This window comes from Puma concolor, chromosome B2 (genome assembly GCF_028749965.1).
Source record: "Puma concolor isolate L17-30 chromosome B2, mPumCon1.1.hap2, whole genome shotgun sequence".
Taxonomy (NCBI): domain Eukaryota; kingdom Metazoa; phylum Chordata; class Mammalia; order Carnivora; family Felidae; genus Puma; species Puma concolor.
The window spans coordinates 126,720,952-126,748,202 of NC_141671.1; the positions used below are offsets into that span (position 1 = coordinate 126,720,952).

Sequence of the window (27,251 nt, forward strand, 5' to 3'; positions counted from 1 at the left end):
ACGTGCCTCCTGTGTCCACCCTTCAGATAACCCAGAGAATCTGATAAGAAACTTTTCCCTTCTAAATTGTGTAAACAAAGGAAAAGTTTCTTAAGACTATTTCTATTTCCAAAGGGAGGTAGCGAAGGTCTGTGAAGTCATGTGAAATGAGATCACGGAGGTCAGGACTGGGAAGCGGTTGCTATCTTCTTAGTCACTTCTCCCACCTTCTGGTAGAATTGCAGGTCCATGTTAGTAGTCCCGACAGGAGGTCCTAATTAATTTCTCATTCCTGTGTTGGATAGAATATAACTGACATCAAAATCAGATTTTTTTTTTTTTTTCACCAACACAGCCCCTCTTTACGTGCTCGTAATTAACCTTAAATAGCAGCACTTGCTACTTGGAGTGTAATGAACTGTCACATGATAAAGGTAGTGAGTAGTGTTAGCGTCAGCCGCTAACTTCTGAATATTTACTGTTCCAACATTATGTGTATGTAATGTACACATATTAATTCTCTCAGCAAACACACCAGGTAGGAAACCTCAATATCAACCTTATTTTATAGGTGAGAAAATGAGTAGAAAGAATAAGCCACTTACCCAGGGCCACCCAGCTAATCCCTGGTGGAGTCAGGTCGAGGATGATGGGGCTCTGAACTGTACCTTTGCATGTCTTCGCAGGTGTTTATGTTGGACACCCAGTGCTCACCAAAGACTCCAAACAACTTCGACCACGCTCAGTCCTGTCAGCTCATTATTGAGCTGCCTCCCGATGAGAAGCCAAATGGACATACCAAGAAAAGGTAAGCAGCTAACCAGCCTAAACATGTGGGGAACTTAGGACGAGCAGAGCTCATTTATTTCCCGTTCTGGCTCATTGTAGTCCAAGCTTTGGCTGAGAAGACTGGAAACAGTCACAGAGTCCTCTAGCCAAGGTTTTCGCAGAAAATTGTTCACCTCTCCACCAAAGTTTCCACATTTCACATGTACTAATTTGCTAGGGCTGCGATAACAAAGTACCGCCGACTTGGGTGCCTAAACAGAATAACAGAACTGTATTTGCTCACGGTTCTGGGGCCTAGAAGCCCAAGATCAAGGTGTGGGCAGGGTCAGTTTCTTCTGAGCCCTCTCTTCTTGGCTTCTGGATGGATGCCTTCTCCCTGTGTCTTCACGTGGTCTTTCTTCTGTGTATGTCTGTGTCCTAATCTCTTCTTATAAGGACACCAGTCATAATGGATTAGGGTCTACCTGATTAATTTTCAGGACCTTATCTCCAAATACAGTCACACTGTGGTACTGTGGGTTCAGATGTCAACATATGAGTGGTGTTGGTGGGGACACGACTCAGTGTGTTTTTAGGACTATATTACACCCTTTTTTTAAAGAAAATTGTAACGTGAGGCATGATTTATATTATTTCAGGGAGAAATACGTCAACTTCTTAAGAGCAAGACAGCTGTCAGGAGACAGAAAGATCTCTGCCCTGCCCCAAGAACCTTGCCTTTTTTAAATACTATCATTTTGCCTGAAAACTATTGTTCCTAGACTTGAAGGAGAATAGCCATGACTGAAATTTCCATTTTTAAACTTCCGACACAGGAATGGTAATGATGATAAGTGTTTGAGCACTATATGTGGAATACAGTGGCTAGGTATTTCCACTCCCGTTTTATCCACGAGGAAACATTCAGAGAGGCTGGGCCACCTACCCAGGGACATAGCAAAAGGGTGGAGCCACTTTGCCTTCTTGGATTTGACTCTTACTACAGACCTTAACTTAGCACAGGACGGAGAGCAAGAGGAGTTAGACCTAAAAAAAGTTCATTTATATGCCGTCCAGTGCATCCTCAGAGGTCCATATTGAAATCACCCATGGAAATAAATTTAAAAAAAAAACCTAAATCAAATTCAGATTATAATATGAATAAAGAGAAATCTGGGTGCAGTTTTTAAATCGCTTGGGCATCGATAGTCCCTGAGCTTTACACAACCCACCTAATGTGAGAGCTTTAAGAAGTAGTACTTCAGGAATCTGTTTATCGCTGATACTGACATTAGCGTGTCTTAAGTCAGCCACTTGTTATGCAATTAACTCAAGGAGGAGAACTTTCCTTTGCACTTGGCATCTGAACACTTCACGGTCCCCTCCTTTAAAGGGATGCTATATGCTGAGCAAAAGGTTGAAACGCTTGGGTAGGACAAATTGAAAAATCATCTATGGATTTTTGTTTGCTCTGGGTCTTTTTAAAAAGATGATTAAGAGTTGCATATCTGTAAACAGTTATGTCGTTTTGATATCTTTCTGAAATTTTGATCTCCTCAGTATTGTTGCTGCCACTTTGTTTTCTTATTGCTACATCAGTCAGCTTGAACCTAAAAGGGATTTTCTGTTCTTTTTACACGCACACTTAGCCATTTTATATCCTAAAGCATCAAAAGGGGCATCTCGGTTGGTAAAGATCCTCCAGAACTCAAACATGGCCTTGCGTCAACCCTCTTTTTAAGTGTTTGCTGGTGAAGGGTTTCCCAGTTCTCAGGGAAGGTGATAGATCATGTCCTCTGGGCTATGGTGTTTATACCTTCAGAAGGTTGATCAAACTCACCCCTCTGGTTGTGGTTCCTGCTTCAGGAGTCCAGGCTGCCAGGGCCCTGGGGTTGGAGCATCAGAGCCATTTCTCAGGGAGAACATTTTGTCCCGGCAGTGATGTGTTCAGGCACCTGCACCTAGAACCGATAAGTTTTGGTTACTCGGTTCGTCTTGGATACTTACTGAGTGCTCCTCTCCCCAGACATTTTCCCAGGCCCTGGGGACACAGCTGAATAAAATACTGCCCTGGACCTTGGGGACTTTAGAGTGTGGTGAAGAAGACAGACAAGGGTATAGACTTGAGTAATTGGTGACAGGACTTCCCTTATAGTTAGTGTCCTTTAGTTGTAGACACAAAGTATTAGACCAATTTGGTGGCTTTTCGGGCCCTCTTCTTCGGAAAAATGCATATTCGGGGTTCCTATACCTTCAATAAATTATCAGGCGGAGGACAAAAAATTAAAAATTAATTAGCTAACTTATCAAAAGGGGGAATGGAGAGTTACTGTGCAGTAAGTATTGAGTTTGAGATGAAAAAGTTCTAGAAATAGCGGTGACCGTTACCCAACATTGTGCACGTACTTAATGCCACCGAATTGTACTTTTTAAGATGGCCAAAATAGCAACTTTGTGTCATGTGCGCTTAACCACCAAAACAATTACTTAAGTGACTCGTTAGAAAGGGTGACGAGGGGCGCCTGGGTGGCGCAGTCGGTTAAGCGTCCGACTTCAGCCAGGTCACGATCTCGCGGTCCGGAAGTTCGAGCCCCGCGTCGGGCTCTGGGCTGATGGCTCAGAGCCTGGAGCCTGTTTCCGATTCTGTGTCTCCCTCTCTCTCTGCCCCTCCCCCGTTCATGCTCTGTCTCTCTCTGTCCCAAAAAATAAATAAACGTTGAAAAAAAAAATTAAAAAAAAAAAAGGGTGACGGTTCTTCACTGCTCATTCTTTCCATCTTTGCTGAGCATATGGTGTTCCCTCAGTGTTCCACTGCACAAAGGGCAGGGTCAGCCTTTCAATGTACAGAAGCATTTGTGTTCCTTTCTGTTACAAAAAAAAAAAAAAAAAAAAAGTAATTTTTACATGCAAGGTCATAACTAGACATACTAACGTAACGGTTGGATTTTTGAAATAAACATTATTAATAAGAGTTGCCGTCTTGCTATAATTATCCCATCACGGGAATCAGTTTGCAACATAATGGCATAAGCTATTTGCATGGAGTTCTTAAGAGCAATGAAAAGAATGTGAAACCACAAGCCACGTGGGGGAATTAAAATTTTCAGCTGAAGGTAGTACCTGGAATTGAAATTGTTTTCTTAGTATAAGAATGCAACCAAACAGAAGAGGCCACATCGCCAAAGGGCATTTCTAAACCTTCCTTATATGTGGGCTGTGCCCTGATGAGGATGAGGAGGAAGTTGTCCTCGTGACTGATGGGTTGTGCCCGCTTCTCAACCAGGAGGCCTGGCTAGATGTCTAGGGAGGATTCGCCCCACCCCACATAGCGGACACAAGGGGTATCTCCGTGGATCCAAAAGAGCATTCGGGGTCCGCAAAGGAGTCCCCTGGCCATGCTGGCGGGAGAGGACACAAAAGAGAATTGCGTGTGTTGAGTGAATGCTGCTTTCTCTCCTCAATTTGGCTTACAAAGCTTGAGTTAAAGTACATCTTTCTTCATGCTGCACATGTTTGGTTCTTCTCCATCTCACGTGTTGGCAGCACTGGAGTTTTTACACATAGGCACCTAGAGCATTAACAGTTAATCCTGGTAAGCAAGTGTGGTCCCTAGAAAGCCAGGCTTCAGTGAGATTGCTGCCGTCTTGGAGTTTGAGAAAAAAAGCCAAAGGGCAGAGGAGAAAGCCGATTAAAATGCAGACAATTGACCAGAAATTGTTACTTTCTGGTTTGACACTTCATGTAGCTACACTTCATGTAGCTATGAAGGAAATAAAATGCCTGTATTTAATAGTTTTTATGATACATTAATATTATAGCTCCTAGATTTTTAAAAAAGTATCAGCAATCCCAGTAATCATGGTGAAAATGGTTACCACGTAATGCCCCTTCTTAAAGGAAGGCATTAAACTACAAGTAAGTTTATCATTTCACCCGCGTCGTTCCAAAACGTGCAACATCCCAATCGCTTTAAAGAACCTCACGTTCGGCCGAACGAAGACTACTGATCAATCCCTCTCTTTTCGTTTGAAGCGTTTCTTTCAGGGAAATTGTGGTGAGCCTGCTCTCGCATCAAGTGTTGCTCCAGAACTTGTACGACATCTTGTTAGAAGAGTTCGTCAAGGGCCCCTCCCCCGGGGAGGAGAAGACGGTCCAGGTGCCCGAGGCCAAGCTGGCCGGCTTCCTCAGGTACATCTCCATGCAGAACTTGGCGGTCATCTTCGACCTGCTGCTGGACTCGTACAGGACGGCGAGAGAGTTCGACACCAGCCCTGGGCTGAAGTGCCTGCTGAAGAAGGTGTCTGGGATCGGAGGCGCTGCCAACCTCTACCGCCAGTCCGCGATGAGTTTTAACATTTACTTCCACGCGCTCGTCTGCGCGGTCCTCACCAACCAAGAAACCATCACGGCCGAGCAAGTGAAGAAAGTCCTTTTCGAGGACGACGAGAGAAGCACGGACTCCTCCCAGCAGTGCTCTTCAGAAGACGAAGACATTTTTGAGGAGACGGCCCAGGTGAGCCCCCCGAGAGGCAAGGAGAAGAGGCAGTGGAGGGCCCGGATGCCGTCGCTAAGTGTCCAGCCCATCAGCAACGCGGACTGGGTGTGGCTGGTCAAGAGGCTGCACCAGCTGTGCATGGAGCTGTCCACCAACTACATCCAGATGCACCTGGACCTGGAGAACAGCATGGAGGAGGCTCCCATCTTCAAGAGTGACCCGTTCTTCATCCTTCCGTCCTTCCAGTCGGAGTCCTCCACCCCATCCACCGGGGGGTTCTCGGGGAAAGACACGCCTTCTGAGGACGACCGGAGCCAGACGCGGGATCACGCCGGCGAGCCGGGGAGCCTGCGGGCCGGCAGCGGGGACATGCTGCTGCCCCCCAGCCCCAAGGTGGAGAAGAAGGATCCCAGCCGGAAGAAAGAATGGTGGGAGAACGCGGGGAACAGAATCTACACCATGGCGGCCGACAAAACCATTTCCAAGTTGATGACTGAATACAAAAAGAGGAAACAGCAGCATAACCTGCCCACGTTCCCCAAAGAGGGCAAAGCGGAGAAGAAGGGCGAGCCGCTGGGTCCACGGGGCCAGGACTCCCCGCTGCTTCAGCGTCCCCAGCACTTGGTAGACCAAGGGCAGATGCGGCATTCCTTCAGCGCGGGCCCTGAGCTCCTGCGACAGGAGAAGAGGCCCCGCTCTGGCTCCACCGGGAGCTCCCTGAGTGTATCCGGGAGGGACGCCGAGGCACAGATCCAGGTGGGTTCCTGCCAGCCCCAGGCTGCGGGGAGGCGCGCCTGGCAGCGCAAGAGGGAGGCTGGGTCCCCCGTGACAGCGCAGACACGTCCCCCTTACAGAACACTCATACGCATTCTGAGAGTTGACCGTTTCCCTCCAAAGTCAGAGGATGGCCTGAGCCTAAGACGCAGCATCTGTCTGCGTCACTCTATCTGTGTGAAACTGAAATTTGATTCTTAGATAATTTCAGGGATGGTTTTATGGGTTCCAAGAGATATTATTGAGAATCTGGAGCTCACTCGGATAAATGAGATGAAGCTAAAGCTTCTAAAGTGAACATACCTTCTCTGGCATGGAGTCCCGAGTGTGTCTGAAGATGCCCTGAGGAAATATGTAAAGGACACAGGCAGAGCACGCGTTATTATGTGGTCCTACCAATGAACTGTTTTGGTCCCAAGTTTTGCTAGCCCCTTCTGAGCACCCAAAACTTCTCACTCCTTAGAGGGCTCAGAGCGTTCCTGTTCCTTTATATAGTTAATGTTTGTAATTCCGTGGGGGCATCAACAGCCCAGCCTGAGAAGAAAACGGTGGCGGTAGTGTTTGTTCAGTTTAGGAACTGATGAGATGGGGAAAGAGAAATGGAATCTAGAGTGAGCAGGGGCCCTTTCAAAATACTCTGGGCGCTTAGATTGCGGGCCCCTGTTGCAGGCATAAGTTAGAAGATCTTCGATCTTAGGATTCTATGAACCTACACATAACCGTATTCTTAGGACGAACATAAATTTGGACTTAGCATGAATCTTGCAAGATGCCTCTTTTTCCTCTAAAGTATTTTGAACATAGTGCTAAACTTTAGAACCCACAAAAATCATCTTTGACTGGACTTCTGCTAATCTAGTCTAACAGAGACATATGGTAGTCCTATTCCAGTTTGCTAGGCATTATAGAGACTGATAATTTAACGTGTCTTCATAAGGGGCGCCTCGGTGACTCAGTGGGTTAAGCATCCGACTTTGGCTCAGGTCATGATCTCACGGTTCATGGGTTCAAGCCCCACATCGGGCTCTGCGCTGCCGGCTCAGAGCCTGGAGCCCGCTTCAGATTCTGTCTCCCTCTCTGCCCCTCTCCTCCCTTCTCTCTCTCTCCTCCTCCTCACAAAAATAAAATAAATAAAGTTTCTTCATTATGAGAAGGCGAGAGAGTTTTTAAAAATATGAGGAATAAATAAGATTTTGGTACAGGCATACCTTGGAGATATTGCAGGTTTGGCTCCAGACCACTGCAATAAAGCAAATATCAAAGCATATCAAATGAAGTTTTTGATTTCCCCGTGCATATAAAAGTTTTCACACTATACTGTAGTCTATAAAGTGTACAATAGCATTATATCTAAAAATATATATACACATACCTTAATTTTAAAAATACTTCATTGCTAAAACTCATCTGAGTTTTTAACACGTCATAATCTTTTTGCTGGTGGAGGGTCTTGCCTCCATGTTGGTGGCTGCTGACTCATCGGGGTGGTGGCTGCTGAAGGCTGGGGTGGCTGTGGCGCTTTCTTAAAATAAGGCGACAATAAAGGTCGCTGCATTGACTCTTTGACATATTATTTCTCTGTAGCGTGCAATGCTGTTTGATAGCATTGGACCCACACTAGAACTGCTTTCAAAATGGGAATCCATCCACTCAAACCCTGCCACTGCTCCATCAACTCAGTGTATGTAATCTTCTAAATCCTCTGTTGTCATTTCAATAGTCTTCCCCAGGAGTAGATTCCATCTCAAGCAACCACTTTCTTTGCTCATCCCTAAGAAGCAACCCCTCATCCATTCAGGTTTGATCATGAGATGGCAGCAATCCAGGCCCATTTTCCGGCTCTGCTTCTAATTCTTGCGCTGTTTCCCCCACACCGCAGTTACTTCCTCCACGGAGTCCTGAACCCCTCAGAGTCCTGCATGAGTGTTGGAATCAAGTTCTTCCACGCTTCCGTTCATGTCGATGTTCTGACCTCTTCCCATGAATCATGAATGTTGTTAACAGTATCTAGAACAGTGAATACTTTCCAGGTCTTCAATCTACTTTGCCCAGATCCAGCAGAGGAATCACTGTAACAGCTCGAGCCTTATGAAATGCATTTCTTAAATAATGAAAGTATTTAATTCTTAAATAATTGAAAGTAGAAACGGACTGCGGAATGGCTGTTGTGTTAGCAGGCATGAGAACAGCGTGAATCGCATTGTACATCTGCGTCAGAGCTCGTGGGTGACCAGGTGCATTGTCAACAGGCAGTAATATTTTGAAAGGAATCCTTTTCTCTGAGTAGCAGTTCTCAATAGTAGGTTTAAAATATTCAGTGAGCCATGGGTAAACATGTGCTGTCATCCAGGTTTTGCTGTTTCATTTATGGAGCACAGAGTAGATACGGCATAATTCTTAAGGGTTCTAGGATTTTGAGAATAGTAAATGAGCAGTGGCTTTAACTTAAAGTCACCAGCTGCATTAGCCCCTAACTAGAGAGTCAGCCGGCCCTTGGAACCCAGGTACTGACTTCCCTCTAGCTATGAAAGTCCTAGATGGCATCTTTTTCCAACAGAAGGCTGTTTCATCTGCATTGAAAATCTGTTTAGTGTAACCGCCTTCATCACTTAGCAGATCTTCTGGAAAACTTGCTGCAGCTTCCAGTCAATACTTTCGATTAGGGAAACAGCTTCTTTCCTTAAACCCCATGAACCCACCTCTGCGAGCTTCAAACTTTTCTTCTCCAGCTTCCTCACCTCTCTCAGCCTTCACAGAATGGAAGAGAGTTAGGGTCTCGCTCTGGATTAGGCTTTGGCTGAAGGGAATGTTGGGGCTGGTTTCATCTTCTATCCAGACCCCTCGAACTTTCTGCTTGTCAGCACTAAGGTTGTTTTTCTTATCATGTGTGTGTTCACTGGAGTCACACTTTTAATTTCCTTCAGGAACTTTCCCTTTGCGTTCACAGCTTGGCTAACTTAGGCTGGAAGCTAGGCTTTTGTGCCAGTCTCGGCTTCCAACACGCCTCCCTCGCTAAGCATAATCATTTCTGGCTTTTGATTGAAAGTGAGAGACCTGTGACTCTTCCTTTCACTTGAACGCTTAAAGGTCAATGTAGGCTTATTCGTTGGCCTAACTTCAATATTGTTGGGTCTCAGGGAATAGGGAGGCCCAAGGAGAGGGACGGGCGAAGGGCTGATCAGTGGGGCAGTCAGAGCACACATGTTTATCAATGAAGTTCACCATCTTATATAGGCACAATTCATGGCACCCAAACCAGTTATAATAGTAATATCACAGATCACCCAAACAAATACAATAATTCAAAAGTTTGAAATATTGTGAGAATTACCAAAATGTGACACAGAGACACAAAGTAAGCAAATGAAAACACAAACAAAAAACCCACTATCTGGGAAGCCCAGTAAAAGCAAACTGCAATAAAATGAGTTATGCCTCTAGCCTACAAAAGCTGAAAATCAGGTATTCCTAATGTCAGAGGAGTCTCTGCTATTCCTTGTATGGATGAACTCAAAATGACAATTTCTAGTCGCTACATTCAATTAGTAAAGACAGATTTATTGCAGCCCAAAGACAGAAAACTCATTCGCACCCTGGCAGGGCTTAGCCACACCTGAGAGTTCAGCTGAACCCAGAGGAGAAAGCGGCTAATTCCCCCAAATCCTTTCTCTTAGGCATGGACCAACATGATGCTAACAGTTCTCAACCAGATTCAGATCCTTCCAGACCAGACCTTCACGGCTCTCCAGCCTGCAGTGTTCCCGTGCATCAGCCAGCTGACCTGTCACGTGACCGACATCCGCGTGCGCCAGGCCGTGAGAGAATGGCTGGGCAGAGTGGGCCGGGTCTACGACATCATCGTGTAGACGACTCACTTTGAGGAAGTTCAGCAGCAAGGGTTAGAGAGTGCCTGCCAGTCTGACTGATCGCGTTATCCCCACCACCAGCCCCACCAAAACAAGTGTCTCAGAGAACAATCTGTTGCTCCCTAACACTGGGGCCAACCTGGGCACTAACCTTGTATCTGGATGACACAACTGATACTCTGATTTTGCACATTATTGCAGAAGAGTCTCCATTCCTTGATACGTTTCTAAATCTCGATGTTTATTTCCCAGTGCTTTTGCTTGCAATGTTATTCCCAAAAGGATCCCTTTCCAGGACTACCCCTTTGAAAACACTACATTGACCTATGATTTTTTTTTTTTTTTTTTTTTTTTTGGTGGAAATGTTAAGGAAATATCTGCTGGTAAGTCAAGCTGATGTGTAAGCACTCAGGCATCTAGTAAAGACATTCACTGGAGGAAGATTTTCTATTATGATTATGGGCTTATTAGCAGCTGGAAAAACATTCTTGGGGGTCATAATCAAGAAAGGGATGGCTTCCTCTGTAAAATATCCCAGAACATTTCAAAGTCGTCCCAAACTGTCAAGATTTTCCAGTTGGTATTCACCAACTTCTTCTAAGGTACGTTTGTGCCTTCGTTTCCCTATTTCTAAAGGAAGAAAATGCTTCCCTGGCAGGGTTTTAAGTCTACGGGCTGGCAGCCTTTGACACACAGATTGGCTGACACAGATGTTGCCAAGAGACAGACTGACCAGCCACCCTGGCTCCCCATTAGTCTTTGCTTTTGCTCCCAAGGCAAAACAGGAAAAGGAAAGAAAAAATGGTGCCTTAGTTTTTTGTTGCACAGACGTTTCTATGCTCCACAGTTACCTGGACATAGGGCAGAACCTTGGGTTTTTAAGGAAACAAAACGTTAAAATGCAACTCATTTTGTATCCGCACCTTCGGAGGAAAGGACTCAGTTCTCCATCCAGTGAGCAGACTTCTCAGGGAACGGGGCAGGAAGTGTGGGGTAGGGAGACAGCTGGAAGGGGTGAGAAAAGAGATTGTGACGAAGTCATTTTAAATCTTAAAATATTATACAAGCATCACATAAAATGAGGGTGTCAGGCATACAAGCTCTGGTCTCAGAAGAAAATAGAACTAAAGGAGAAGGGGACACGGAATGAAATTTAGGAAATTAAGTTTTTCAATTTCAAACACTTCTCCTCTCTGGCAAGTAAATTTACTTATGTCTGGTGTCTTTCCAGGCTGTTATTTTACACGAATATTTCTTTTAGATCTCACTAGGAAATCAATTTGGAAACTTTATATTTACAGTACGCTTAATAGTTCTTCAGTTATAATGATTGAAACTCATCAAGCCCACTCATGTACATTCTAGAAAGTAGAGTTTGTTGCTAAGATACATTATCATTTTCCCAGCGCCTAAAAACGTGTTCACAATGGAATGTCATTGAAAAATAAAACATCAACTCTTCAGTACAGAAGTAAGGATTTCAAACCAACAACTTTGCTCAGCGCTAGTATTTGTAAACTTCATCTTAACCTTGTAGATATTTACATATTTCTCAAGGAAGACAGAGTTCCCTGATTTATTTAGGCAATCTCAAAGAACCCCATCATTTCGTATGCCATCCAGAGATCACAGCAAAATCCAGAAGGCATTTTTTCCAGTTCCACAAAACCCTCTCTTTGCCTTCAGGTTTTACTCATTAGACAACAGTTCAAGTATAAACACAGATCAGCTATTTGATCTTAAGCAGTGAATTGTTGGAACAGCAATGTATTTAAGAGTATTCTATACTTTTAAACTTTTTCTATTTTGGAAGTAGAATGGAAAGTCAGATGCTTTTCCTTTGTTTTCACAATAACCACAAAAAGAAACAGAACCACCGTGATATACTGCTTCTCTGAGGTTTACTTCCCCTTTGTGAACCCATGAGGACTACAAAATTAACTTGGTGGGGGTGAGGGCCATGGGGTGGGGTAGGGAGGAAGCTTCAGAGAAGCAGAGTGTCAAATCCATGATTATAACATGTTTACATGTAGCAACTTTTTATATAGCATAAAAATTCAAAGCCAGTCTCAATTTAGAATGTCACGTCCCAGAATATGTTAGTTGTTTGGAAATCAGAATTCATTCTCCCATAGACTCTCTCTCATGAGATCCAAGGCTAGTTTATGAAAATAAATTTACCCCGTACTATGTGCAAACACTGCTCTGAGACTAGGACTCATTATAGGTTCGAAGAGTGAAAAAGTGAGAAAACGTGCATAGCTCTTTACCTACAATTTTGTAAGAGGGTTTTAGCCCTTTCCCATCATTATTCTATAGCCTACCCCGAGGCCCATATTGGTCTCAGCTCACCTTGATACTTCCCAGAGTATTTGCTGTTGTCAAGAGGACATCGCCGGAGACAAATAATCTCTAACAAATAGGACTTCAGGTCACAATGACGTCCGTCGACTTCAGGTCACAATGACGTCTGTCTTCTCCAGGAGTGGAGAGGAAAGGGAAATAATTAGGGACCCTCGGTAGATGAGTGGTCCCTTCCCTGTTTGGCCCCTCACACACTTCCAGTGTCTGGGCTTCTGCCTCTCTCCCTCTCTTCCTTCACTCCATCTCTCCCAAGGTCTCTGAAAGACCAAGGTCAAGACAGCCTTTGTGGCGAAAACAGTCATGACCATGTATTTACTGATCTAAGCAGAATAAGATTTTGCACGTCACTTTCAGTTGCCTGTATTTACTGCCCAAAGTGTGTTACCCTACGACTGAGACGTACTCTCTTTTTCTAATATTTTGGTAAAGTGTGCATCATGAAAATACCTAGAAAATTCAAAGTGTTTAGGAATTCCTGACAGCCAAGTAGACCACACGCATCATCAGATTTCTCCTTGCCATGAGGACATAGGTTTGATGGAGGGCCAGCCTCTCGCCTAGCTCTTGCCTCTCCTGATTAGCTTCTAAAAATGCTTAGGCTGCTTCCTTACACCATGTTGCCATCTCTCCCCTTATGATTATTTTCTAGCCTCCTCCATCAATATACAACTAGGGCACTTTCTACTATCTTTACGCTATGTAATGACCAAGGCAGATGCTAACCTATATAATGGCTCAGATTAAATTATTTTCAAACATGACAGAATATTAACCTAATTCAAAAGCACCTTTAAATGGAAACTTCTTGGTACAGTGTCACCAGGCTTTTAGTTCTTGTTGTTTCAAGGTTTATACAGAGCCCGTTGAGACCATCAAGTAGCCTTCACTGCAAGAACGTAATGCAATTATATGACAGAGATCCCTGACTTTCTCCAAATACATCACAGGGCTGCTTCTGCAAGAAGGTTTTCTTTCTCAGAAAAGAAAATCCATTTGTGTCCGCCCCATCAGACTAAGCGAGTGAAGACCTTAGTTTGGAGCCGGTAACAATTGCAAGAGGTTACAGACGACAGGGAGGAGGTGACATTTGTTGAATGCCACCGTGACCGGAGACCTGAACCTACATTACCCTTTAGCTCTCACGATAACCTTGTCAAACAGGTTCTGTTTTCCTCATTTTTTTCAGATGAGGACACAGACCCAGAGAGGTTAAGATATTTGCCCAAGATCACCAGTAAATGGCAACGTTGGTTGCAAAAGAGGTGTTCCTGAATTCAAAGGCCATGCTCTGTCTACAATACAATGCTCTAAGGACACAGAGTGAATACATGAGTGTTGCCAGGAATTAAACAGTGAAAATGAGTTGAAAGTATTTAATCGATGTCCCATATCTGCAATCCTAGGAGGATTTTTTCAAATAGGGTTTTAAAAACGTGTTCGTTCATAGAAAGATCACACATAATATAATGTTTTGGGGTGTTTGAAAATAAACTAAGGTCTGAACTTTAGTCTTAAAGCAGACCCTCAGTGGTAATTTAGAAAACTTGCCAAATTAGCCGGAAGTGATGGAATACTACTATTCGGGGCCAGCTGTTCTGCAGGTATGCATGGCAGTCTGTGTCCGGAAGGACACGCACGATTGGTAAACTTTTCTCAATTGCCGTTTAATCACTCAGAATCAAGTGCCCTGTAGCCAACAGTGCCTCTCGACTTGCTTCCCTGGGAAGTAGATGGCAGTAAAAGTCATCATCGAAGTTTGAGAATATGCAGAATCCGTTCTAACCAGTTTTCCACTGCACTCTCTGAAAAGGAAGCGACAGGTAGGACAAGATTGTTTAAAGATCCAGGTACTGAGGGCATCAGGTCAATATCCACCATGTGCCATATGCCTCAATATTTCTACATACTCTGCAGACAAGGAAACAGACGTAAGGAAAATCCAACATATGACATTAAGCGGGTGACAGAACTTGGATATGCATGGGTACCACTTAGGTGATCCTGGTGACATTTAGTGTGGCCTTAGAAAAAGCAAGAGACTCTCTTTAAGCACTTTTTATTGGGAAAAGGAGCTTGTTATGGGGCAAGATTTAATGAAATCAGTAAAGAACTCATAATTATGCTTCATCAAAAAAAAAAAACTATGTTCATTCATAGTGGAACAATCTAGCAAATGGTCTCTCTCCTTTTATGAGATCCTCTTCCTCTGCTTATAATGTTTATATTTGATGTGGAAGTAACTAAAATTTTAATACAGAGTTTTGGACTAGAACACCATTTAGATTTCCAAAATACAATCATTGCTTCAGGGAAAACAGACCAAAAAAAAAAAAATTATCCCGGGGGATAATTTATGAGAAGCTCAGTTGAGAACAATATTCAATTTCCTTGTTAACAATGGCACCTCTTACTAATTGAGGAAAATGCAATACAATACCACTAGCACCATATAAAACCTTTCCCCTGTATCTTTGTGTAATAATGCGTGAGGGTTCCAGGGAGGAGAGACTAGCTGACCATCTTAGTAACAAAATTACAGTCAGCTACTGGTGCATCCCATCCAGGTATGGTCCTTCCAGCTTGTCAACCACCAAGAATTGCTGCGTATTATTAGTTCCTATCCTAAAGTTTTTAGTGGTTGTTGTCTAGTATCTTTTGACTTTGCTCTTAGGTGGTTCTCAAACTTTGGCCCACATCAGGATCACCTGGAGGGCTTGTTAAAACCCAGGTCGTTGGGCCCATGCCCACGGTTTCAGATTCAGTAGGTCTGGAAATTTCCATTTCTAATAAGTCCCCAGGTGAGGTCAGTGCTGCTGGTCTGGGGACCACATTTTGAGAACTGGCTTGAAAAAATTTCCAACTACTGCCTATGAGATCAGCCTGACTTATCAAGCTCTATAGAAACATTGAACTGAATCTTGGGCAGACACCTTGGGATTGGATTCTCTACAGCATTCCTACTCAATCTTCCCAGTTTCTAGGTTTATTATGCCAACAATTAGGTTTTTTTTTTACAAGCTAGAAGACAATGAATGTATAAGTTCAATGAAACAGTGAATTCTGTGTAAGCTTCTCGTCTTTGTATTTAGAAACACTGGTTATGGATGATCATTTGTATGATGGTGACCCTTTGACTTGTACTGAGGTGATTTTAAATTTCAATATGTAGTGTTTGAGTTTCTTCTGTCATTACAGTTTTAGTGAGACGTTTCCATCTCAACTCCATCACAACTTTGGCTCCTGGCTTCCAGAAGTTTTGAGTAGTTGCTTGCTTGCCAGTAGGTTTCTCTCTCTCATTAGTCACCCAAATATCAACACTTCAAAATGGTATTACACTATTAGACGTAGCTTCATCTTAACTGTCTGGTGTAAATTAATATTTTAATTCTTATGTACCTGTGAAGAGTCTACCAAGTGGCTTCATGGAAATTTGCAAACTGAACAACTCCCTTTTGAGCAGTACATGTGCCTGTTTGAAGGACTTTTTGGTAAGTGTGTTTGTGTTCATACCTGCACAGTGGAGACCGTACTCATTATCTCATCTTCCAGTGATGGGAGAAATGTACACGGGCATCAGCAGGCTTTGGGAATACAGTGAAATTATGTTAACTTAAATATAGGTGGGGCCTATGTTTCTTAACACCTCGTCTGATTAGTTCACTTCGGAAATTCTTTTTTCCACCAAAAAAAGAATAATCAGGGAATAGTTCAAGAGAGAAAAATTAAGTACCTTAAAATTATCATCCATGTATAAATTATATTAATTATATCATTCTTATTGATTTCATAAAGCCTTCTGCTTAAATACGCTGACATCATTTAAATTACTTTAGACTGTTGTATGAATAGAAATGACTATATTTACGAGAGTTAGTGAGATCAGAAAGCATATCAAAGGGTTGATGGTATTAAGGAGTCAAGTTCTTGCCTCTGTGGATGGAAATAATTGTTTCAGTTCACGTTTGTTTTCCATAATCTGTTTTGGAAACTCTGTGTGCATTTAGTTCTTTTAATAGTCCTTGGTTTTCAAATTAAATTTAAAATATTAATCTCTAGGAATAATTTAGTTCCAACTTATTTTACCAACTGGTGCCAAAAAGGGAGCGGGGGGGAAGCTAAAAGCCAACCTTTTGAACTACCACACAAAATGTTTTCTCTTCAAGCTAGGGAATCTCAAGCCCTGACATTACCAGCCACAACAGTCATCCAGGGCTACCTCATGGTCATGTGCAGGCTACTTTGCATTCCTCCCATGGAAGTTCTTCCATCTGTATTTTGTTGGAAGTGGTTCTCTGTAATAAAAATCGGTTCCCTGCTGAATAGGCGAAAATGGACAAGGATTAGTGCTTTTGATATTGTGGGTTTCACTTCAGTTGAAGCCATGTGATAGGATATCCAGGTATGGCATGATAGGGGCAGGAGCAGGTGCCCAGAGGGAACGGCTGCTTTCCGTTATTTTTGCTTGTTAATTTGTTTTCAACGGGTGGGTGGGGGTGGCTAAGAAGAAGACATTTATTGCCCTAATCATGCCAAAAAACTATTATTCGAGATTATTTTCCTGCTTTTCTAAGAGAAATAAAATAAATTACATTATAAACAGTTTCCCTGTTATCATTTCCCACTCTAAATAAAGCCAGTGGGTGGTAAGGGTTCTTTTATCCCTTCTTATATTATGCCAAAGAATCGACTTGTTTTCATTAAAAATTATAAACAAATGAAGCTTGGTATAGCCATAATGATTTGAGTCAGTGTACCATTTTATCTATAAAATGCAGAATTCATCCTCGCAATCCCATTCACCAGGAGCCTTGAAGCATTTTGTTTACTCCAAAGGACTTGTCTAGAAGTACAGTTTTTATTTTGCCTTCTTAGTTTGGTCATATTTATTAAAAGACACACACACACACACACACACACACACACACAACTGAGACTACCCTCCTTTATATGTTGATAAACTGTTTGATTTGATAGAATCTGTCTGTTCATTGTTTATCAGGTCCCTGTAAGCAAGCTTGCAAGTGTATTTTGTGTACATTTTATCGGAGGTGAAAATGAAAATTCTAAAGAGAAAATATTTTAAAAGATATTGTATTTATGTTGCTTGTGTTGTAGAATAAAAATTCAAATGCATTAAAAAAAATCTATGTGGATCAATTTTCTTATCTAAAAAACCTATCAAAATAATTTGTGTAAATATCTTATGTTTACAGAATACTACCACAGGGGCGCCTGGGTGGCGCAGTCGGTTAAGCGTCCGACTTCAGCCAGGTCACGATCTTGCGGTCCGTGAGTTCGAGCCCCGCGTCGGGCTCTGGGCTGATGGCTCAGAGCCTGGAGCCTGTTTCCGATTCTGTGTCTCCCTCTCTCTCTGCCCCTCCCCCGTTCATGCTCTGTCTCTCTCTGTCCCAAAAATAAATAAACGTGGAAAAAATTTAAAAAAAAAAAAAAAAAAAAAAAAAAAAAAAACAGAATACTACCACAAGAACCAGGTTTCTTTTTCCATGGCATTTCATAACTGAAGAGGCCCCTTCCAGTTCCATAACACAGACAAGGTCACTGTTGACAATCTGGTACATACCTAGAAAGTATATCTGAAGAGATACATATATATTACATATATTTTTTCTTCTCTAAAATAAATTCATATTATCAGTAGATATTGATGGAATTTGTCCACTACAAAAATCACTACCTTTTGTTCATAACAAATCCCTCAATAGGTATATGATTATTAGAAGGTAATATTGAAAAGAAAATACAGCCCCTTTAATGTCATGGTCTTATTAAATTGCAGCTTTAAAACTGTTTCAGGGGCACCTGGGTGGCTCAGTCGGTTGAGCACCCGACTTCAGCTCAGGTCATGATCTCGCAGTTGACCAGTTCGAGCCCCGCGTCGGGCTCTGTGCTGACAGCTCAGAGCCTGGCGCCTGCTTCAGATTCTGTGTCTCCCGCTCTCTCTGCCCCTTCCCCACTCATGCTCTCTGTCTGTCTCTCAAAAATGAATAAACGTTAAAAAAATTTTTTCTAAACTGTTTCAAAAGCCTACAACAGTATAACCCTAGGAATCATCATGCCCAAATCATGGAAAACTGGCCAATAGAGGGGCAAAAGAATACAAGTTGCCAAAGAGACGAAATCGGTGCACGTGACCTTAAACCATGATTCTATCGTTCTATCATACACTCTGGTAATCTGACAGTTGCACTACTAAGTCACCAGGCACTTCCCTCTTATGGATGAAATAAAACTAAAGTAGATACTAACATACTTTACACAAGGACATCACAAACATAAGTGACCAACTGTGTTCACGGATGGAGAAGAACAGCCGAGGTGGCCTTGGCTTTAGCCAGCAAAGCAGAATTCACATCTCGAGCTTTGCCTCTTCCTGGGAGTGGGATAAAGTCCCACTCAAGTGGGACAACACTTGAGTACCGAGCTCAAGGTTCCCACTCTGGGAAATGAATATAAACTCTAACCTCAGGGTTGCTTCAAGAGAACACGAAAGCCCCAGTGCTGCAGTGCTCTGTACATGCTAGCAATTAATAAACACAGTACTGCTATGTGCTGGGGTGGGGGGGAACCATCTCATCAACGGCCCCACTATTTTGCAAGAGAATTCATACTTGAGACCTCGTGCGTACCTATCCTTGACATTCATAGCCATACATGCACTATAATACAGAAAGCTAAGCATTTTGTGGCAATGTTGTATGAGGTGGTTGGCCGCTCAGATGCATCTCTCTTTTTGAAAAAAAATTTTTTTAAATGTTTATTTATTTTTGAGACAGAGAGAGACAGAGCATGAACGGGGGAGGGTCAGAGAGAGAGAGGGAGACACAGAATCCGAAACAGGCTCCAGGCTCTGAGCTGTCAGCACAGAGCCCAACGCAGGGCTCGAACCCACAAACCACGAGATCATGACCTGAGCTGAAGTCAGACACTTAACCGACTGAGCCACCCAGGCACCCTGGATGCATCTCTCTTTAACCGAACGTTGGGAAATAAATTCTACGTCAATGGCCAGTTCTTCTATTGTTAATGTCTAGTAACAAATATGATACATGCATAAATTTATAGATGTTTCTGTAAAAGTAGAGACTTGATATGCTTTAACTCTTTGGCTCATGATCAAAACTTGCATAATTTAGCTTTGATAACTCTTTCATCTCACTCATTAGAAAGTTCACTTTCCCATCTGGCCTAAAGGTAGGTTCAATAAACAAGTGAAAATAAAATTGAAGCATAATGCAATATTGTGGCTTTCACATCCTGACCGACATTCCTATTATCTCAAGCCTTTGAAAGAATATTCTAAGCATGCTTTTTATCTCTTCCTTGTTTGCTTTTATTTATAGATTCCTAGTTATGGCATTGAGTCATCAGTGCCCTAAGCCTGCCCTGCTGACTTAACCTGGTTGCCCAAGATGTTTTGTTGCCCACGAAACAAACTGTCTGGCTTAATGACCTCATGCACACTGGGAGAGAGTAACAGCATAATTAAATCCCAGAGAAGTTTATAAGCAATTTCTAAATCATCTCTTAAAAAAAAAAGCGGGGGGCTATTTCAACAAAAGGGATCGAATTCACAACAGTTTAGATCTGGGAACTCAAATAATTGAACTTCAGTTGACACTGACATGGTTTCCTAGTCATCTTTATAGCAGGATACTAATTATTTGCTATATTGAACTACTGTAACAGACAAGTAAATGTAAATGACAAGAGGAAGTAACAGCATTCTCTGCCAGTGTCTCTTGCAGAGAATAACCTTCAGGAAGATAAATTAGAAGGTAAATGCTTTGATGCAGAAGACTCCATTAGAACTCAACTTGAAAAAAAATGAGTATTCAAGCTAATTTACCAATTATAAAGGAGAAGATGCTGTTGGCTATATTATAGTTAAAAATTCAATATTGCATCAAATCAGTTACGGATAACCCAATGGGTTTTCCAATACAACGATGGGTTATAAAAGTCGCGCTATTCTAAAAGCCTGGAACAGATTTGCTTTTCAAGTGGGAGGAATATATATTACAGACCTGTCAGATAAAAACCATTTGGAAATGGAGTACTTGGGAAACTGAGCATCGTTCTAAGCCCTACCAACTGAAAACACTGGCAGTGTGCACCTTCGTACAAATTTAGGGAGTTAAATTTTACATTATTAAATTGGTAAATTTAACTAGCTCTGGGGCACCTGGGTGGCTCAGTCGGTTAAGCGATCGACTCTTGCTTTCAGCTCAGGTCATGATCTCCCTGTTTGTGGGTTCAAGCCCCGCATCGGGCTCCACACTGATGGTGCAGAGCCTGCTTGGGATTTTGTCTCCCTCTCTCTCTGCCCCTCCCCTGCTCGTTCTCTCTCTCTCTCTCTCTCTCTCTCTCAAATAAATAAACATTGAAAAAAAATTAACTAGTTCTTATTCCTATGGCTGGGGTGGGGAGGGAAGCCTGTAGAAACTTTGGGGATTAGAGCATGGCATAGAGATAAGAACATATCCTCTCAGCAGGTCTCAGCCCCCTGCTATGTGTGGCTGGGGGCTGGGGGCAGAGGAGCTGCTCTGTCCCATCTCCACACACCCCTCTGAGCATACCTGTGAACACCTCCTTCCCTCTCACGCCACTCCAAGGAGTCCAGTTGTTCTGGTAAGTAAGGACTCCTGTGTGCACCCTATGATTATGTTAACTTCTTGCCATTCGATTCCTTCAATTCCAAGAAGTTAACATAATCATAGGATGCACACAGGACTCCTTACTTACCAGAACAACTGGGATTGTGTCTTTCAGGAACTGCTGATTGCCCAACATTTGGGAATGGGCACAGATCTGGATTTATGGGAACAGATCTCTGATCCAAAGATCATAGATGAATGCTACCAGGCTACCTTTCTTCCGTACAAGTTTTCCTCAAAAGCATTAAGTAGAATCCTGTGACTAAAACCGTATTTGAGATATTAATCTATGTTCTTTTCTCCCAGTATCTTCCCTATTCCTTTCTTTCTGTTCAAGTAGAAACTTGGCCAGGGATTCATTGTTTCAAGGGAGGTATGTAATGGGGCAGAATGACAATGAACTGCCTGTGACATTCTCTGGCTCTTGTATTCCCAAAGCGTAAGCCATACACATACACATACATATACACATGTGTGTCTACAGACATGGTTGTGGGTTTTTTTTAAATGAGGGAAGAGTGCCATAGAAAGAGAGAGTGTAGACAAACTCTCTAGGGTAGAAACATAAGGGGAAAGAATTCCTTTGTCTTGGAGTTGAAGTGAATTCCCAGGGCTATCAGAAAGAGAGAGAAGAGGTCCCACAGCAGAAAGGCTGCAGGTCAGGGAGGAGTCTTGCAATGACAAGACTGTAAGAACCCAGACAAGACACGCCTGCATGGTGTTCCTTGGCTGCAGGTTGACCAGCTAACCTGGGGAAAAGTCCCAATCCTTGCACGGGGTAGCAGAAAGATCTCCACACCTCATGGTGTGGAAGCAGCACAGCAAGCAGTCACGTGACAGAATGGAAGCTCAGAATACTTCTTCATGGGGTCAGAGAAAAATAAAGAAAATCACAATTTGATACATGAAGTTGCAGGCTGAGATTTAAACCTGCTTTTGTAGTGAATAATCTAAAAATCAAGGTATGTGTAGTTTTGTAAGGCAATGGAATAGCGGGAGGGGGATGGAAACAGTTGCCCCTACAAATGCAAAGCTATTTCCAAGGAAGGGCCAACTGAGCTGACAATTGACGAGACCCCCCCCCCAAGTTCAATACCAATGGCCCTCAATGTCAAAAAGTTGTCTGCCCCCTTTGGAAGCAAGTCCGCCTCATAAGATCATTTTCCATCAGGCTCCCAAACTCCCCTTGGATGTTTGAGCTGTTTTGACAAAGTGCAATTTCATTCCTCCCAATGGGCAGGGCTTCAGTTGCTACAGCTAAACCCAATGTCCTCTACCTGATTCTATAGTCTTTCCCCTGCTGGTTTCTGGGTGAACTTAAGTACCTCACCCCCTCTTCTGCCAGCGGCTGCAATAGTCCCACTTCATGTTTTACCTAACCAGCAAAAGACACCACCTGTTGCATGTGGATTATAGACAAGTGCAGGCTTAGAACTAGCTTCGTTATGTAATCGTGATAAGAAATGTAACAGGACAACCGTTGACAGAGTGACTTCAATCTCTATCAAAAACACATCTCCCCCACCTACAGCCAGTCCTCCTACCCAGGGCCCTTATGCCCCTGAAGTAGCTCAGCTACCCTAGATAGTCACAAGCTGTAATGTCTATAAGACCCATTTGATTGAGTGTTGAACTTGCAGGTGTCCAGGCCTTGCCTCAGAAACTGCGACCCGGAGAGAAAGATGGAGCTGGGCTCAGGAATCTGCATCGCGACAAGCTTCCCAAAGTACTGTGATGCAACCGGGGGATCACTCTTTGAAAACTATTCTAAGAAGCTCAGTCTTCTTCTAAGACCCTTATTCGAAGAATCTGGTTCTAAGAATCTGATGTATAATCAACCTGACCTAAAATTAAAAGCTGCAAGTCTGGTCTCTAAATACAAGAGTTGTGGGGTGCCTGGGTGGCTCAGTCGGTTGAGCGGCCCGCTTCGGCCCAGGTCATGATCTCGCGGTCCGTGGGTTCGAGCCCCACGTCGGGCTCTGTGCTGACAGCTCGGAGCCTGGAACCTGTTTCAGATTCTGTGTCTCCCTCTCTCTCTGACCCTCCCCTGTTCATGCTCTGTCTCTCTCTGTCTCAAAAATAAACATTAAAAAATAATAATAAATAAATAAATACATACATACATACATACAAGAGTTGAGGCGGAAGCCCAGAAATACTGCAGTTGTTCAAGACTCCATCTTCCAGGGAGCTTCACTTCACTTTAGGTTATTTTGAGAGAGAAAGAGCATGCACGCAAGTAGGGGAGGGGCAGCGAGCAAGGGGGAGAGAATTCCAAGCAGTCTCCGCGCGGCGTCCGTCACAGGGCTCCATCCCACAAACCTTGAGACCACGACCTGAGCCGAAATCAAGAATCAGATACTTAACCAACTGAGCCACCCAAGCGCCCCAATAGCTTCACTTTAGGTCAGAGGTTTGTAACTTGAGACTCACAAAGAATTAAGGGGTCTGTGAACAAGGAAGGGAAAAATTACGCCCTTACTTTCACTGACCTCTGACTGAAATTTAACGTGTCCTTCCATTTTGAACACAGGCATAAAACCGCCATGATAACCGCAGGCCTCCAGAGGTCACGGATCTTTCCCGATTGCAGACCCCTCAAAATTCCCATACTTGGGAAGCACTAAAGCTGCTATTCGATCTCATCATTGAATGTGTTAATGGAGAAGAATACATGTGTATTAAGGTTTCAAAGTTGAATATTTTGATACCTACATTGGTTTTGTTTTCTTTGTAATAAAGTGCATCTTACCACATGCATTTAAAGGTGTTTAAAATATCTTAAATTATCCTGAAAAAGGATTCACAGACTTCCCCCAAAGTGCAAGAGTCTGTGCCATAATAATCAGTTAAAGAAATTCTGTCCAGGCTTATCATAAGGGAAGATGGCTGTAAATCTGGGGTAAACTCATCAAAGGTTTGGGACAAAAGCATTTTTTCTCTCGTGTCATCTTATATTCTAGTCCTAGAATCAGCACTGTTTTGTCAGCAAATGACATCTGAGTCTCATTCCTTCCTCAGCCACGTGACAGGCTGGTAAAGTGATTGCCAATGTCCCTTAAAACAAAAAATTCCATTTTTCTGACCAAAAATTCTAACAGCAAGACAGTTCCTATAAATTCTCACAAAGGCTCCTGCTTTGGAGGCATTCAAATGAGGACAGTACAACAGATTTTCTTTTCCTACTAAGAAATGACTCCCTGCTCTAGAGTAAAGCTTACTAAAAATACAGTTCTGTATGTATTCATGAATTTTATACACTTCTTTAAAATTCCAATTGATTTGAATTTTTAAAGCACTGCAGGAGAAAACAGAGTGGCCTAAAACTCTCTACTCGCATTGTGCAAAATGGAAAAATGCAATGTTCTTATGTCAGGATTGGCCCTTTAAATTAAAAAAAAAAACGAAACAAGAAACTAGTTTCATGTAAATTTTAAAACCTGTTTTGAATTGGTAATGTTTCAAAACTAAAAACAGAGCCAACAATGTTTAAAGATTAAATGGGTAAAATAGCACATCAAAAGAATTAACTTTAAGCTGTTATTTAGGGGCATCTGGGTGGCTCAGTCGGTTAAGCATCCAGCTTCGGCTCAGGTCATGATCTCACAGCTAGTGAGTTCGAGCCCCGTGTCAGACTCCATGCTGACAGCTTGGAGCCTGCTTAGGCTTCTCTCTCTTCCTCTCTCTCTACTCCTCCCCAGCTCACGTGTTGGCGTTAGCTCTCTCTCAAAAACAAATATTTTTTTTTAAGTTATAAAAAAATTCTTATTTAGATTCAGCTTCCTATTAATGAATATACCAACACTCCAGATGTCTGGAATGAATCTGACTACTAAATACTAAAGTCATATTTATTCTAAAATATTCAAGAACTAATATTGGCAATGATTTGACTAAGGAAATCTGATGGATAAATGGTCAAAGTCATTTATTAATACAATCTCACATTATCAGCCAGCAGACTATGAAATAAATTGAGGCGAATTTTACCTATAACACCTACAATGGAGCAACTAGACTATTTAATCATTTCTTCATTGTTTTCATTTTTAAAATGAATTTAGAGATGACTAAAGTAACCATTTTACTAAAGAAAGGCACGACTGAGAGGGTGGGCTTTTCAAAGAAACAGGAGTGTCTGAGAATCCACATTTAATATGTCATAGAAAAAGTATTTCCCCTCGGAATGGAGCATCAGATTGTAGAAAACCCGAATAGACTCCAAGTCCTACCCTCGCTCTCTCAAGACTCAGAACCGTGAGAGACAATTTACATACAACTGTCCCCAGAAACCCTCCATAGGGTAAGAGTCTCAGATACATTTTACAGACGGGGACAGCAAAGGCTCCAAGAAGTGAAATGGGAAATTCCTGAAGGTCACATGACTAGCAACTGGCAGAACCCGGATGCAAACTGAAATCAGTCTGACCACAGAGCTGGGTTTTCTCCATTAGAACACGATACCTTGAGGTAAATACGTCAATGAAATTAACAGCCTGGATGGAACTTTGCCCAGTGCGACATCTCCAACCTCAGTCAGTTAAAATCACCCTCAGACTTAAATTCCAACATTTTTTCTTCATCAGAACTCTCAAAATAATTGTGTTACGTTAGTCCTCACAGTGAGAGTCAGGCTGGTATCGTGACCATGGAAAATGCAGACTAAATTCATCTGCTATAGGAAAAAGTAGCATGAAACTCAACTGATGGCTGTATCCAACTCAACAATCTAGCATTCTGCCAAAGGATGTCTTGAGAGAGCTAATACTCACGACAAACTTAAAGGGCATTTGAAATACACACCATTTTTAGAATTTCTAATTTTATGCCTGCATTAGGTTATGCTGTTGAGAAGCCACACATTCAAACCAAATCATCTCAGCTTCCCGCAGAAATGCTTCCACGAATTAAGATTTAATGTTACGTCCTTGGCGTTTAAAGAAGGTCGGTGTAACAATTGCCAAATTTGTCTTTTTCGTAAATCTATATTAATCGTAGGTGCCTATTACAGCACTCATGTGTTTTCTTATATAAGAAACCATGAGGCCAGTTCTTCCAGAATTCAAAGCCAAGGTCCTTGATAATAATTATTTGATCTTTATACCAGATACTATATATATATAGTTATATATATTATAACTATATATATATATATATATAAGTTATATATAATATAACTTACCTATTTTTGCCATAGCTTCCAGGAAACTCAGAGCTTCAGTCAGGCTGAAGAAGAGCGTTGAGGACTGAGAGGTGCGCAAGCCACAAGCACCGTGCCACTTCCTGCGTCTCTTGACTCTCCTTATTCACTCGTCACAACAATTAGACTAGGAAAATTCAGTTCATGTCATCTAATGGGAGGAAAGTGCACGGAGATCACTTTCCTAAGGCGGCTCAGCTAGAAAACAGTCAGCATTGAAGCCCAGGTCTGAGTCAAAGTTCAAGTCTTCCACCAGGTGGAAAGAAATTTCACCCCCTAGAAGCACCCACTCCCTTGCGCTTTAGTTTTCTATTGTTTTTATTCATGAACAACCTAAAAACTTTTTTGGGAGTTATATATAAGTCACGTGTAAATAAAATATCCCCTCAGGAAAAACGCTGACCTAACTAACACTGTGATATAACCAGGATAAACAGGTTACAGGTTCTCTTGGCCACACCAGACGCACAGAGTTTCAGGTCCTTCCTAGCCAGATACTGATCAGTGGCAAAACTCAGTGGTATAACCCACGGAATCTGAATAGAGTAGCCCTCAATCCCACTTAGGTCCCTGAACATCCATGGGGACAGGGAGGAACTATGGTTTACCAAGTCTCTCTTTAGATCACGTTCTCGTCTAAAGAGTTGAGAGTGAGAATGGGAACAGAAAGATGGCAGAGTAGTAGGACCGTGAGCTCACCTCATCCCATGAATACACTGAGCGGTCAGCTACATATATGCACCTAACTCTAAAAACGCCACGAAGACCAGCCAAATAGACCTTCCACAGTTGATCAACTGTAGAGAGAAGGCTACATTGGAAAGGGTAGGAGGGGTGGAGACATGGTCTGGTCTGGAACCAAACCCACAGTGAGACTAACCACAAACAAAAGGAGCTCCACCAGCATGAAGAAGTGAGATCAGACCCCATACCAGGCACCCCGGCACTGGAGATCCTCACTGGGAAGAGGAGTCCCCATGACACCTGACTTTGAAAATCAGTGGGCTTACTCTGGGAGAGCCAGAGGGCAATAGGAAACTGAGTACCCACCCTTACGAGCCCACATACTAAGTAATGTGGCCAGAGACTCAGCACAGAAGCAGCAGTTTTGAAAAGTGCCTGGGGGGTGT

At 42.7% G+C, this 27,251-nt stretch overlaps 1 protein-coding gene across 7 annotated transcripts in view; it reads left to right on the plus strand.

The window, feature by feature from the left end:
• The window catches only part of ARFGEF3 (ARFGEF family member 3), a 188,889-nt gene extending 171,490 nt beyond the window's left edge, over positions 1-17,399 (plus strand). For all 7 annotated transcript variants that reach the window (XM_086707978.1, XM_086707973.1, XM_086707972.1 and 4 more), the window contains 3 exons: positions 666-787; positions 4,780-5,998; positions 9,691-17,399. In XM_086707978.1, coding sequence (XP_086564104.1) covers positions 666-787; positions 4,780-5,998; positions 9,691-9,882 — 1,533 coding nt within the window. In that variant the 3' untranslated portion in view covers positions 9,883-17,399. The remainder of the gene's footprint in view (positions 1-665; positions 788-4,779; positions 5,999-9,690) is intronic.
• Positions 17,400-27,251: the final 9,852 nt, after the last annotated feature.